The 13,398-nt window shown below is 40.1% G+C and overlaps 1 protein-coding gene across 1 annotated transcript; it reads left to right on the top strand.

Annotated features, from left to right (window-relative positions):
* The first annotated feature begins 1,444 nt into the window (after positions 1-1,444).
* On the top strand, positions 1,445-12,928 carry LOC118309574 (myosin heavy chain, fast skeletal muscle). The gene is made up of 41 exons (XM_035631857.2): positions 1,445-1,513; positions 1,682-1,731; positions 2,018-2,233; positions 2,365-2,508; positions 2,932-3,088; positions 3,186-3,213; positions 3,351-3,459; positions 3,546-3,638; positions 3,721-3,784; positions 3,871-3,969; positions 4,056-4,159; positions 4,710-4,848; positions 4,969-5,087; positions 5,178-5,327; positions 5,489-5,659; positions 5,748-6,054; positions 6,211-6,281; positions 6,380-6,467; positions 6,552-6,669; positions 6,746-6,869; positions 6,961-7,097; positions 7,231-7,486; positions 7,567-7,809; positions 7,900-8,076; positions 8,159-8,304; positions 8,453-8,543; positions 8,666-9,055; positions 9,170-9,296; positions 9,406-9,524; positions 9,642-9,838; positions 9,924-10,107; positions 10,197-10,362; positions 10,799-10,923; positions 11,006-11,314; positions 11,419-11,622; positions 11,702-11,827; positions 11,920-12,090; positions 12,182-12,286; positions 12,384-12,479; positions 12,571-12,702; positions 12,785-12,928. The coding sequence occupies exons 3-41, from the start codon at positions 2,033-2,035 to the stop codon at positions 12,803-12,805; spliced, it is 5,808 nt and encodes a 1,935-aa protein (XP_035487750.1). The 5' UTR covers positions 1,445-1,513; positions 1,682-1,731; positions 2,018-2,032; the 3' UTR covers positions 12,806-12,928.
* The last annotated feature ends 470 nt before the right edge of the window (positions 12,929-13,398 follow it).

Here is a 13,398-nt window from a genome sequence, read left to right as displayed (position 1 = left end):
AAGGTTAAAACACAGGTACAACAAAACCTTTAGGCAGAAATGTATCTAAAAAAATATAATACTATAATGCATAATTTTTAAATACACTAAAAATAAATATAATTACAAGGTTAAACATGCATGCTACTGTTACTGTAAACGTATATCCATGCTCTTTGTGGCCGGCCAGGGGACTGGAATGTTACTCACCTTGGTTTGTTATCCTGACCACAGTTGTTGCTGCTTGACAAATGAAGAAACTGACAGACGTAGATCAAAGGCCATAAAAACACAATAAGCCTCTTGAGCATGTGGCATTTGGCTTGAGCATCAACACGAGCCTTGGGCTATATTTGAGTTTTGCCCTAATAAGACAGAAGATTTCCGAGCGCGAATCGTGTAACACACAGGTTCTGAAGACAGAGGCTCATTATATCTCGTTGGTAACCACTTTAGAATTTCTTCTTCTTGTTCAATGCTGTAAGAAGATCCACTTTCCAATGGATACAGAATCTAATGGCGCTCTACCCACACTTTTAAATTGTTCAGGCTGTGTGACAGGTTACACAAGTACACTTGCCATCTTCCACCTATTCTATCTCACCATATGTACTGATGAACAATGTAGCTTCATATTGTTTGTGGAGAGGAACATTGTCATCTTTGATATACATATAGAAAAACCCTCATGCTGAGGGGGAGGTGATTTGTGAGCCATTAAGGAAGTGGAGCTGGGACCCATCACTCAGCTGCTCTACATTTAGGGACTGTCTCAGTCTCCCTTGTGTTCCCCTTAAGAGCAAGAATAAGAACAGCTGTTGGCACTGTTGTGTGAAATAATCCCTTGGCAATCCCTCCTTTTCTTTAAAGCTCATTGGCACTCATTTCATTTTTGTAATAATTTCTGACTTGTAAGGACTGAAACATTATATCAGTGACTATTTTAAGCTTCTCCAAAGCACAGCATGTGGTTACTGTTGTGCCAGAGAGCATTACAAAGATGTATTAGTCACACCTTTGAATTGTACGTAGCTACTGACTCAACCTTGAGCAAGAACTGAACCAACTTCACATCTGTACCCTGTTGACCTACACAGTAGTATCCACGAGCAGAACCAACTTCTCATTAGCCTGCTACATTAGCAAGTATAAATATATGATAATAATAGAATCCATGTATAATCTCAAAACGTTGCTGTCATCTTAACATTTTCATACAACAAATATTACTGAAAACATTATACTATAGACGCCATAGCATCCCAATTGTTTGCCAGAAATACAGGAATATGAATAACATTTCTAAAAACCTCAATTCCCAACAATTCAACAAAGCTCGTCAATGACCTGACCTGGAAGACACCTCATAAACGGTGTTTTGTTACACCTAGAGGTAAGAACTACAGCACAAGCACAAGCACAAGCACAATGCCAAAATACATGACCAAATACAGCCAAACACGTGTGATAGGCTCCCATCACTCGATATAAAAAGGAACGGCAAACCTCCACCAAGGACAGGCACCAAGTAAAGGTAAGTCTCTTAGTGGCACAGATGTACTGAGAGTCAATACTTATAATACTGCCATGCATCATTTGTATCAAATCAACATTGTTTTAAAATATAACAGATAAACATGTATATTTCTTGCAAGTAATAACCTTTGTGATCCTTACATCTTTGCTGCCTTTTTTTTGTCAGAAGTCTGCACTCTGCCAGAAACACCCCTGAACACCTGGTGAGCTCAAAAGGTAAACTGGGCTACACATTTCTCCTGGAGAATAACTCAATATGATTATAATTGAATTGTCAATATAAATGCAGTCAACATGTAAAGGTTATCCCCTTTGGAAATCAAAATTTATTTTGGCACTGAGCCAAGTTCTCGTGGCTACTGAGCCTGTATTAAACTAATCTTTAAAGGTAGACCATTCATTCACGACTACAGTATTAGTCAGTGCAGCCATCATGCATCCAACTATCTACTTGCCTTCTATTTAAAATTAATGACTACTGTTTTGTTTCCTCACGTTACAGTAAACGGTCACCAAGATGGGAGATGCGGAAATGGAATGTTTTGGCCCGGCGGCCATTTACCTCCGGAAGCCAGAGAGAGAGAGGATTGAAGCTCAGACCACTCCCTTTGACGCTAAAACAGCTTTTTTTGTGAGTGAGCCTGCTGAGATGTACCTCAAGGGGAAACTTACCAAGAAGGAAGGAGGCAAAGCCACAGTGGATACTCTCTGTGGAAAGGTAGGAGAGACAGCCCTTCAGTTTTACAGTGCTTTAAGCAGGATGTGGACTATTGTGACATATAAATAATAAATTTGACAACAAAATGAATTAACTCTTTTATTAATGTGCCTCCTTGGTCTCCGTAACAGACTCTCACTGTCAAAGATACTGAGATCTTCCCCATGAACCCTCCGAAGTACGATAAGATTGAGGACATGGCCATGATGACCCACCTCAGTGAGCCTTCTGTGTTGTATAACCTCAAAGAGCGCTATGCAGCATGGATGATCTACGTGAGTTTGCACATTTGATTGATTTTTAAATGCAGCAACACAGACATTAAAATGAGCCTCTCTTTAAATTGTAATGTATTTTTAGGTTTTATTTCATGAATTCAAAACATTTAAGTCAAATACTGCTCCATTGTTCGTCATCTCATCTGAACTCATCTGTCCACCGGACTTTTTTTTTTTAAATGGCTCTGGCTTATCCAGATGTTGCTTTGCTAAATTTAAAAACTGACTTTTATGATGAGGTCGTAGGTAAGGGTTGTTTTTTTTCTGATGACTCTTCCATGTGCATCAACAATGCACCAATGAACGGTGCACTACCACTCCTGTATCAGCTGATACAAACCCAGACTCAAACATTCACCCCCAAAATCTGCATACGACTAAATATTAATTATTATTATTTAACATTTCACACTGTTACAGACCTACTCCGGGCTGTTCTGCGTCACTGTGAACCCCTACAAGTGGCTCCCAGTGTATGATACAGGGGTTGTCAATGGATACAGAGGAAAAAAGAGGATTGAGGCTCCGCCCCACATCTTCTCCATCTCGGACAATGCCTACCAGTTCATGCTCCAAGGTATTAATCATTTTTTAAGTTACTATTTGTCCATAATTTCATTTGCTGCACTTCAGGAGAAGTAAACTCTTGTTTAATCTATTTGGATATCTTACAGACAGAGAAAACCAGTCAATCCTGATTACGTAAGTGCCAACATTTTTATTTTATTCTTATATTTTTTACATCATTTTTTTCAAAGTATTGGGAACAGTAGTAATATCAGTCATTTTAATACATTTTAATAGTATTTAATATCATAATATTTATGATACTTGCCCAGTGGAGAATCCGGTGCAGGAAAGACTGTCAACACCAAACGTGTCATCCAGTACTTTGCGACAATCGCAGTGGCTGGAGGCAAAAAAATTGAAACATCTGGAAAAATGCAGGTAAGAGATGTCAAACAATATTTATATGAAAAATCTATCAAAATAAAAGTTGTTGAGTAAGAAGCAGAGCAATTTTTTTTGTTTAGGGGTCACTGGAAGATCAAATCATTGCAGCAAACCCTCTGTTGGAAGCTTATGGTAATGCTAAGACTATGAGGAATGACAACTCTTCTCGTTTTGTAAGTTCTTTCAACAATTTTTGCCATATTCAATTCAACATAATTGAGTGTTATTTTTAAATGTTAACCTGTTTCTGCACAGGGAAAATTCATCAGAATTCATTTTGGGACAACTGGAAAGCTGGCTTCAGCTGATATTGAAACTTGTAAGATTTTTTTGCAACACATTGAACAATAATTTTTTACCATGCTTATGATTTTCCTTAATATTTAACAACTTAATTCGAAATAGATCTGCTGGAGAAGTCTCGAGTGACGTTCCAGCTGTCTGCCGAGAGGAGCTACCACATCTTCTATCAGCTCATGACAGGCCACAAACCTGAGCTCATAGGTGTGATATTAGTGGATGATGTTTTCAGTCTTTCTAAAGAGAGCAATGCTGTATTTTGTTTTAATAAACTTTTTCTTTTTCTTCAGAGGCTCTGCTTATCACCACAAATCCATATGACTATCATATGGTCAGTCAGGGTGAAATCACTGTCAAGAGTATCAATGACATTGAAGAATTCATCGCTACTGATGTAAGGACCACTTATCTAGATGTTTGCATTAACTGCTATACCAAATCAGGCTTATGTTCACTTTTAGGATTATTGTTTTTATTACTAACAACAAGTGAGCAATGTATTATAGTGGTAAATCCAACTTTTATTAAGCTTTGTTGGTTTATTTTTGTGTCATTAAGGGTTGGATTAAATTGATGATTTTTGATGCTGTTACGGAGGGAAATAAATTACAAATCCAACTTAATATTTATTTTCGAAATTATCCAGAAACTACAGTTGTGAGTTGTGTTATAGGGCAGTACATGTACCTGGATTTTAGTCTAGACAAAGCATTTTATGTGATATGTGATTTTCTAAAATGTATTACCAAAGGAGAGAGAGTATAACTAAACCTTATTTCGCCATTTTGACTTTACCAAGAGCATGCTGCTTGTTGCTTAAAGCAGAGTAAACTGTTTCACAAGTGTTAGTAGACGCTCAATGTTTTTGGAGGCAGGGGGCAGCAATGAGTTTACTTCAAAGGTTAAAAAACGCTTTTGTTTCAAACCTTCTCTTTTCATCACAGACTGCTATTGACATCCTGGGCTTCACTTTGGATGAGAAGGCAAACATTTTCAAGCTGACTGGAGCTGTGGTGCATCATGGGAACATGAAATTCAAGCAGAAGCAGCGTGAAGAGCAGGCTGAGCCTGATGGCAATGAGGGTATGAAACCCACATGGGCCAATGTTGTTGCACAACTTTCAACTTGTGAATTAGAGGTGGATTGTTGACTTCACTCTTTGATTATGGGTTTTAACAATTAATCTGTGTTCTGTTTTTTAGTGGCAGATAAAATCGGCTACCTCATGGGTCTGAACTCTGCTGATTTGCTCAAAGCACTATGCTACCCCAGAGTCAAGGTTGGGAACGAGTATGTGACCAAAGGTCAAACTGTCCCTCAGGTAGGAGATGATGAAAAAGAAGAGATAAGATGTCTTGTTAATTTTTACAATATCATTGTTAATATTGTACTCTTCATTTGTACAAACCAGGTCAACAATTCAGTCATGGCTCTCTGCAAGTCTGTCTATGAGAAAATGTTCTTGTGGATGGTCATCAGAATCAATGAGATGCTGGATACCAAGCAGCCTAGAAGCTATTTCATCGGTGTCCTAGATATTGCTGGGTTTGAAATCTTTGATGTACGTATGTTTAGCTAATTGTACATAACCTTACAGAGCTTCATTTAAAATATTTCTGCTCAAGATTTTACATTCTAAAATTTGGATTCATTAACGCTAAGACTACAACTATTTTCATTTCCAGTTGGTTTTACTGAATGCACATTTCTTTCTCTCTTTAGTTCAACAGCTTGGAGCAGCTGTGCATCAACTTCACCAATGAAAAACTGCAACAGTTTTTCAACCACCACATGTTTGTCCTGGAGCAAGAAGAGTACAAGAAAGAGGGAATTGAATGGGAGTTCATTGACTTTGGTATGGATCTGGCTGCCTGCATTGAGCTTATTGAGAAGGTGAGCCACATGCTGTCTATTCACAAATACAGAAAACTGTCAGACAACTTGAAGGTTTTAGTTTTAAATAATAACTTCCTCATTACAGCCAATGGGCATCTTCTCCATCCTTGAAGAGGAGTGCATGTTCCCCAAGGCAACAGACATGACCTTCAAGAACAAAATGTATGACCAGCATCTTGGTAAAAGTGCCCCCTTCCAGAAACCCAAACCTGTCAAAGGAAAGCCTGAAGCCCACTTCTCTTTAGCGCACTATGCTGGTTGTGTTGATTACAATGTCGTTGGCTGGCTGGACAAGAACAAAGACCCCCTGAACGACTCAGTGGTTCAGCTCTACCAGAAGTCTTCAGTCAAACTGCTGGCTCTCCTCTATGCATCACATGCCGCAGCAGACGGTAAGGATCAGAATAAAATCTGCAGTTGTTTATGAGTGTTTTCAGTACAACTTTAAAACAGGTTCAACTATAGCTTAAGTAAAAGAATACAGTCTAAAAAAAAACATTTCAGATTTGTTTTCAGGAAATAATTCAAATTTTATCTTCATATTACAGCAGAGAGTAGTGGGAAAAAAGGCGCCAAGAAAAAGGGTGGTTCTTTTCAGACAGTGTCTGCTATGTTCAGGGTAAGTTTCACAAATAACAGCCACAAGACATAACTACAACACAATATGTAAACCAATATATTCACAAATGCTACTAAAACTTCTTTTTTTCCATTCAGGAGAATTTAGGAAAGCTGATGACCAACCTGAGGAGCACTCATCCTCATTTTGTACGTTGTTTAATTCCAAATGAATCAAAGACTCCAGGTAATCCCACTATCAACCTTAATTTACACATTTACAAGGACTACTGAAATCACAACTCAAAACTTAATTCAGCATGTCTTTAAGGTCTTATGGAGAACTTCCTGGTCATCCACCAGCTCAGGTGTAACGGTGTGCTGGAGGGTATTAGGATCTGCAGGAAAGGTTTCCCCAGCAGAATCCAATATGGTGACTTCAAGCAGAGGTAACTGCTGATATTAACCAAATCACTTTCTTCTTTATTTATAATCTCAAATAATGATCAATTTCCTACAAATCAGATACAAGGTATTGAACGCCAGTGTCATCCCTGAGGGGCAGTTCATTGACAACAAGAAGGCTTCTGAGAAACTCTTGGGCTCTATTGATGTTGATCAAACTCAGTACAAATTTGGACACACAAAGGTAATCCATTGAGTTTGTAGTGTTTTTATTAACTGCTAATTCTGATGTTGTAGATAAGCGGAATATCATGTTGCATAATGCTTTCTTTTAGGTGTTCTTCAAAGCTGGTCTGCTGGGAACTCTGGAGGAAATGCGAGATGAAAAACTTGCTATCCTGGTCACAATGACTCAGGCTCTCTGCAGAGGTTTCCTCTCGAGGAGAGAGTTTGTCCAGATGATGGAGCGCAGGTACTGTTGACACTTAGCGTCAAACACCTAAGTTCAAAATTGTTTTGAAAAAACCCAATTCGTACATACTTTCAATACAGCTTTTAAAATCTAAATGAATCTGTTTATTTATTTTGATATCCGTTATCCCCAGAGAGGCAATTTACTCTATTCAGTACAACATCCGTGCATTCATGAATGTCAAAACATGGCCATGGATGAAACTGTACTTCAAAATTAAGCCTCTTCTGAAGAGTGCAGAGACTGAGAAAGAGATGGCCAATATGAAAGAGGACTTTAAAAAGACCAAAGAGGACCTAGCAAAGGCTCTGGCCAAGAAGAAAGAACTTGAGGAGAAGATGGTTTCTCTGCTGCAGGAGAAGAATGATCTCTTGCTGCAAGTGCAGTCGGTAAGTTGTGTGTTTTTCTTCTAAATATTCTCATCAAATCACCGACATAATTACATGAACCTACTTACTTTGATGTTTAGGAAGGTGAAAACCTCTCTGATGCTGAGGAAAGGTGTGAGGGGCTCATTAAAGCAAAAATCCAGCTTGAGGCCAAAGTCAAAGAGACATCTGAGAGACTGGAGGATGAGGAGGAAATGAATGCTGAGTTGACTGCAAAGAAGAGGAAGCTGGAGGACGAATGCTCTGAGTTGAAGAAAGACATTGATGACTTGGAGCTCACCCTGGCGAAGGTGGAAAAGGAGAAACATGCCACTGAGAACAAGGTGACAGCCATAATTTCAGTTTATTAAACTATGCACATTTTTAGATGCTTTTCCCTATATTAAATAAGTGAATTTATTTAAACTTATTAGGTTAAAAACCTGGTTGAAGAAATGGCTTCTCAAGATGAGACCATTGCGAAATTGAGCAAAGAAAAGAAAGCCCTCCAAGAGGCCCATCAGCAGACCCTGGATGATCTGCAGGCAGAGGAAGACAAAGTCAACACTCTGACAAAGGCCAAGACCAAGCTGGAGCAGCAAGTGGATGATGTGAGTAACAATAACAGACAATGATTTAAGTCTCCTTGAAAATGAAAAGCAAAAGAGTAACACCTCACCTTGGTTAAAATAGCTTGAAGGTTCTCTAGAGCAAGAAAAGAAACTTCGTATGGACCTTGAGCGAGCTAAACGAAAACTTGAGGGAGATCTCAAGTTGGCCCAGGAAACCATCATGGATCTGGAGAATGACAAGCAGCAGGCTGATGAAAGAATAAAGAAGTGAGTAAAATTACCTCAATTCAAGCAGGCTCCTTTCAATGATTTAAAGATCAACAATAGACAGTCAAATTAAGATCAACAGTGTTGTACTTATTTCAAGATAAAATGCATATTGGATATAATGTTTATAAAATATTTTGTTGCACAGGAAGGAGTTTGAAACAAGCCAGCTTCTAAGCAAGATTGAGGATGAGCAATCACTTTCTGCTCAACTTCAGAAGAAGATCAAAGAACTTCAGGTTGGAACAGTATCTCAATAGTATCTAACATTGACTGAACCCCTCGACTTTGCATGATCCAGACGTGCTTGACTGGTAAACAGAAAGACGTTAGAATTTGGTTTCATTATTTATTATACTAGGCTCGTATTGAGGAGCTGGAAGAGGAGATTGAGGCTGAGAGAGCTGCTCGGGCCAAGGTGGAGAAGCAGAGGTCTGATCTCTCCAGGGAACTCGAAGAGATCAGCGAGAGGCTTGAAGAAGCTGGAGGAGCAACATCTGTACAGATTGAGATGAACAAGAAGCGTGAGGCTGAGTTCCTGAAGCTGCGTCGTGATCTCGAAGAGTCCACCCTGCAGCATGAAGCTACCGCTGCAGCTCTGCGCAAGAAGCAGGCTGACAGTGTGGCAGAGCTTGGAGAGCAGATTGATAACCTCCAGAGAGTCAAACAGAAGCTGGAGAAAGAGAAAAGTGAATTCAAGATGGAGATCGATGACCTCAGCAGCAATATGGAGTCTGTCGCCAAAGCGAAGGTAAAGTAAAATCAAATTTGATATTGTTACTCCTCTGCTTTTATTCAGCTTACGTATAATTACACTGTTGTATTACTTCATCTACACATTGTTGTTGTTGTTTTTTAATTTAAGGCCAATCTGGAGAAAATGTGTCGCACTCTTGAGGATCAACTAAGTGAGTTAAAGACCAAAAATGAGGAAAATGTGCGGCAACTGAATGACGTTGTGGTTCAAAGGGCAAGACTGCAAACAGAGAATGGTGAGAAAAAATATATCCTGTACATTTTTCTTGGTTCTAATCAGTCATATTTCAAATTCAATGTCCATACTACATTATGATTAGTTTCTAATTCACTGTTGCATTTTAGGTGAAATCAGTCGCCAGCAGGAGGAAAAAGAAGCCCTGATCTCTCAGCTAACACGGAGCAAGCTGGCTTATACCCAGCAAATTGAAGAGCTCAAGCGGCATGTTGAAGAGGAAGTTAAAGTATGTACACATATAAAATACAGGCTTCAAAGAAGTGCAGTAATGCATGACTACAACAGTTTAAAGTTTGAAGTGAGAAGGACTTTATGAAATAAAATGCTTTTATATCTTTGTAAGGCCAAAAATGCCCTGGCTCATGCGGTTCAGTCATCCCGTCATGACTGCGATCTGCTCAGAGAGCAGTATGAGGAGGAGCAGGAGGCCAAGGCTGACCTGCAACGAGGGATGTCCAAGGCCAACAGCGAGGTGGCTCAGTGGAGAACAAAATACGAGACTGATGCCATTCAGCGCACTGAGGAGCTGGAGGAGTCTAAGTAATGGACACTTCTGAAATCACAGTTTCCACATGCATTGATTCTGTAGGTCATCATGAAACCCGTTTACTATATATTCTAACAGGAAAAAGCTTGCCCAGCGTCTTCAGGACGCAGAGGAATCCATCGAGGCTGTGAACGCAAAATGTGCCTCTCTGGAAAAGACAAAACAGAGACTTCATGCTGAAGTGGAGGACCTGATGATCGATGTGGAGAGAGCTAATGCTCTGGCTTCTAACCTCGACAAGAAGCAGAGGAACTTTGACAAGGCTAGATTTTTATTTCTGCCTCGTGCATTAAAATGAACACCACTGAATTATGTGTTATTGAAACATATGGGTCTTATTTATGTTTTTAGGTCCTTGCAGAGTGGAAGCAGAAGTACGAGGAGAGCCAGGCGGAGCTGGAGGGAGCTCAGAAAGAAGCTCGTTCTCTGAGCACTGAGATGTTCAAGATGAAAAATTCATATGAAGAAACTCTGGATCACCTGGAGACCTTGAAGAGGGAGAACAAGAACCTTCAACGTATGCAAAGTTTTAAAAATGCAGAATATTCCAATAAGCCACTAACAAAAAGAACTGACAGTGGTGTGATTTTACAGTTGCTTTTGCTTTGTACACTCAGGACATCACCCATTCAGAGAGCCATTTCATATGCTTTGTATGAAAGGACATGTTCATGGAGTGTGCCCCCCTGTGGGTCAACCGGCTTAATGTGCATGGTCTAGGATTTTAAAATAACATCAAATGTAAAACAGTACGTTATCTAATTTGTAACAATAGAAGTGTAAAGTGCTGTAGATTTAATCGTAAAGTCATATGTCAGTCAAATATTGTATAATTGTAAGTCGCTTCGGACAAAAGCGTCAGCAAGATTAGTCCATTAATGTAAAGTCTACTTTTATTGATTCATCTCACACTCAGTCAAATTAATATATTATATACACTTTGTGACTTACAGAGGAGATCTCCGATTTAACTGAGCAAATTGGTGAGAGTGGAAAAACTATTCATGAATTAGAGAAGGGGAAAAAGATGGCAGAGACAGAGAAGTCTGAACTCCAAACTTCACTTGAAGAGGCAGAGGTACCGTCTGACAAAATATCTCATTTCAAACACAATCTTAATAATGCTGGAGCTACACAACATAGGTTTATTTTTTGTCAAGGCTACCCTGGAGCATGAGGAATCCAAGATTCTTCGCATTCAGCTGGAGCTCACCCAAATCAAGAGTGAAGTCGACAGGAAACTTGCAGAGAAGGACGAGGAGATTGAGCAGATCAAGAGGAACAGCGTGAGAGTGATCGAGACGATGCAGAGCACTTTGGATGCTGAGATCAGGAGCAGGAACGATGCCCTGAGAATCAAGAAGAAGATGGAGGGAGACCTCAATGAGATGGAGATTCAGCTGAGCCATGCCAACCGCCAGGCAGCCGAAGCCCAGAAACAGCTGAGAAACGTGCAAGGGCAGCTTAAGGTAAAGTACTGTGCCTCCACTGGAGGATTTGTGGCAGAGCATCTTCTTTTTAAAGGTTGCTGAAGGTTTCTGTTGTATAATGTTCATTGTTGTTTAACTTTTAGGATGCCCTGCTTCATCTTGACGAAGCCATTAGAAGCCAGGAAGACATGAAAGAGCAGGTTGCCATGGTGGAGCGCAGGAACAACCTGATGCTGGCTGAGATCGAGGAGCTGAGAACTGCACTGGAGCAGACGGAGAGAGGCCGCAAAGTGGCTGAACAGGAGCTGCTGGATGCCAGCGAGCGCGTGGGACTGCTGCACTCTCAGGTTAGTGAAGATTAAAGCAATGTGAAACACATGACAACTAGATATTATAGTATATAATACAAAGATTTTATTATTTCAGAATACCAGCCTAATCAACACCAAGAAAAAGTTGGAGGCTGACTTAATTCAAATCCAAGGTGAAGTAGAGGATTCTGTTCAGGAAGCAAGAAATGCTGAAGAAAAGGCCAAGAAGGCCATCACTGATGTGAGTCACCCGAACACATCTATACAGTAGCCATTCATCCAACCATCTAAGTTCTCTGATGGTTGAAACAAAAAAAATCGTTACAATTTCAGGCTGCCATGATGGCAGAAGAGCTGAAGAAGGAGCAGGACACCAGCTCTCACTTGGAGAGGATGAAGAAGAACCTGGAGGTGACAGTGAAGGACCTGCAGCACCGCCTTGATGAGGCTGAGAATCTGGCCCTGAAGGGAGGCAAGAAGCAGCTCCAGAAACTTGAGGCTAGGGTAGGTGATATGTGGAACTACCTATTCATATTTACTGTGCCACAGGACAACATTTTTGATTTTGACATCACGGCATTCTACCTTATTCAAGGTTCGCGAACTGGAGGCTGAAGTAGATGCTGAACAGAGGCGTGGTGCTGATGCCATCAAGGGAGTGCGAAAATATGAGAGAAGAGTAAAGGAACTCTCCTATCAGGTCAATTGCAAAACTATTTAATAATACCACAAATCATTATAATATGCAGTAATTAAAACAGTAGACTCATGGTTCTATGATCTCTGATTTACAACAGACTGAGGAGGACAAGAAGAATATTGCTCGACTCCAGGATCTGGTGGACAAGCTGCAGCTCAAAGTGAAATCTTACAAGCGGCAGTCTGAGGAGGCTGTGAGTACACTTGCCCTCTCATAATGACCCACGTTTTATGACAATGCCAGCCAGTCTACTCATTTTGACCTCACTGTGGCTTTTTAAATAGGAGGAGCAGGCCAACACTCACCTGTCCAGGTACAGGAAGGTTCAGCATGAGATGGAGGAGGCTCAGGAGCGAGCTGACATCGCTGAGTCCCAGGTCAACAAGCTGAGGGTGAAGAGTCGGGAAATTACCAAGGTAAAAAATGCTGAAGTGCTGATCTTATTAGATTGAGATTATCTGGCCAAATGTTTTACATGCCATTTTTCTGTCATTTCAGAGCAAGGACGCAGAGGAGTGAGCAGGAAGTCAAAGCTATACTGTAACACAAAGTCATAAAATATGAATATCTTGTTACTGGTTCACTTGAGCGTGCGAAGCAAGCTGTCTGTGATATCCAAAAGTCAATAAAAGATAGTGTGCATCTCGTTTGTCTGTCTAATCATTTTAAAATCACTGATTGAATATTACAAGTCTTCAGGGACACTACCAATTTGAGCACAGAACCACAGTATATCCCCAAGGTTCAAATTACAGTTTGTTCAAATTCATTGGATTTACTATATATTCATTTTAAAGCAGTCAACTGCTGGGGGAGGGTGTTAACATTGTTTAGTTTGGTTACCTATGAATTTCCTTGAGTAAAGAAGTTCAAAACAGTTGACTATATTTCTGGATTGGCCTTGCAAAGTTCAGGATGATTTAAAAAGTTAGATGTCGTTGAGCCATTGAAATTGAGATTTCTGGTAAGAAATGTCAACATCAACACCAGCGCTGATGTATGTCATCACAGTGGCGCCCCATGTTCTGCTGACATGTCCTGTTGGAACCCGTCACTGAAGTCAGTCTGCACAACATGTTTGATAATATATATGTAGGGGAGAATTAAAAAGA

This window comes from Scophthalmus maximus, chromosome 6 (genome assembly GCF_022379125.1).
Source record: "Scophthalmus maximus strain ysfricsl-2021 chromosome 6, ASM2237912v1, whole genome shotgun sequence".
Lineage (NCBI taxonomy): Eukaryota > Metazoa > Chordata > Actinopteri > Pleuronectiformes > Scophthalmidae > Scophthalmus > Scophthalmus maximus.
The sequence above is the reverse complement of the archived record's forward strand: the minus strand, read 5'-3'. Positions and strand labels throughout refer to the sequence as shown.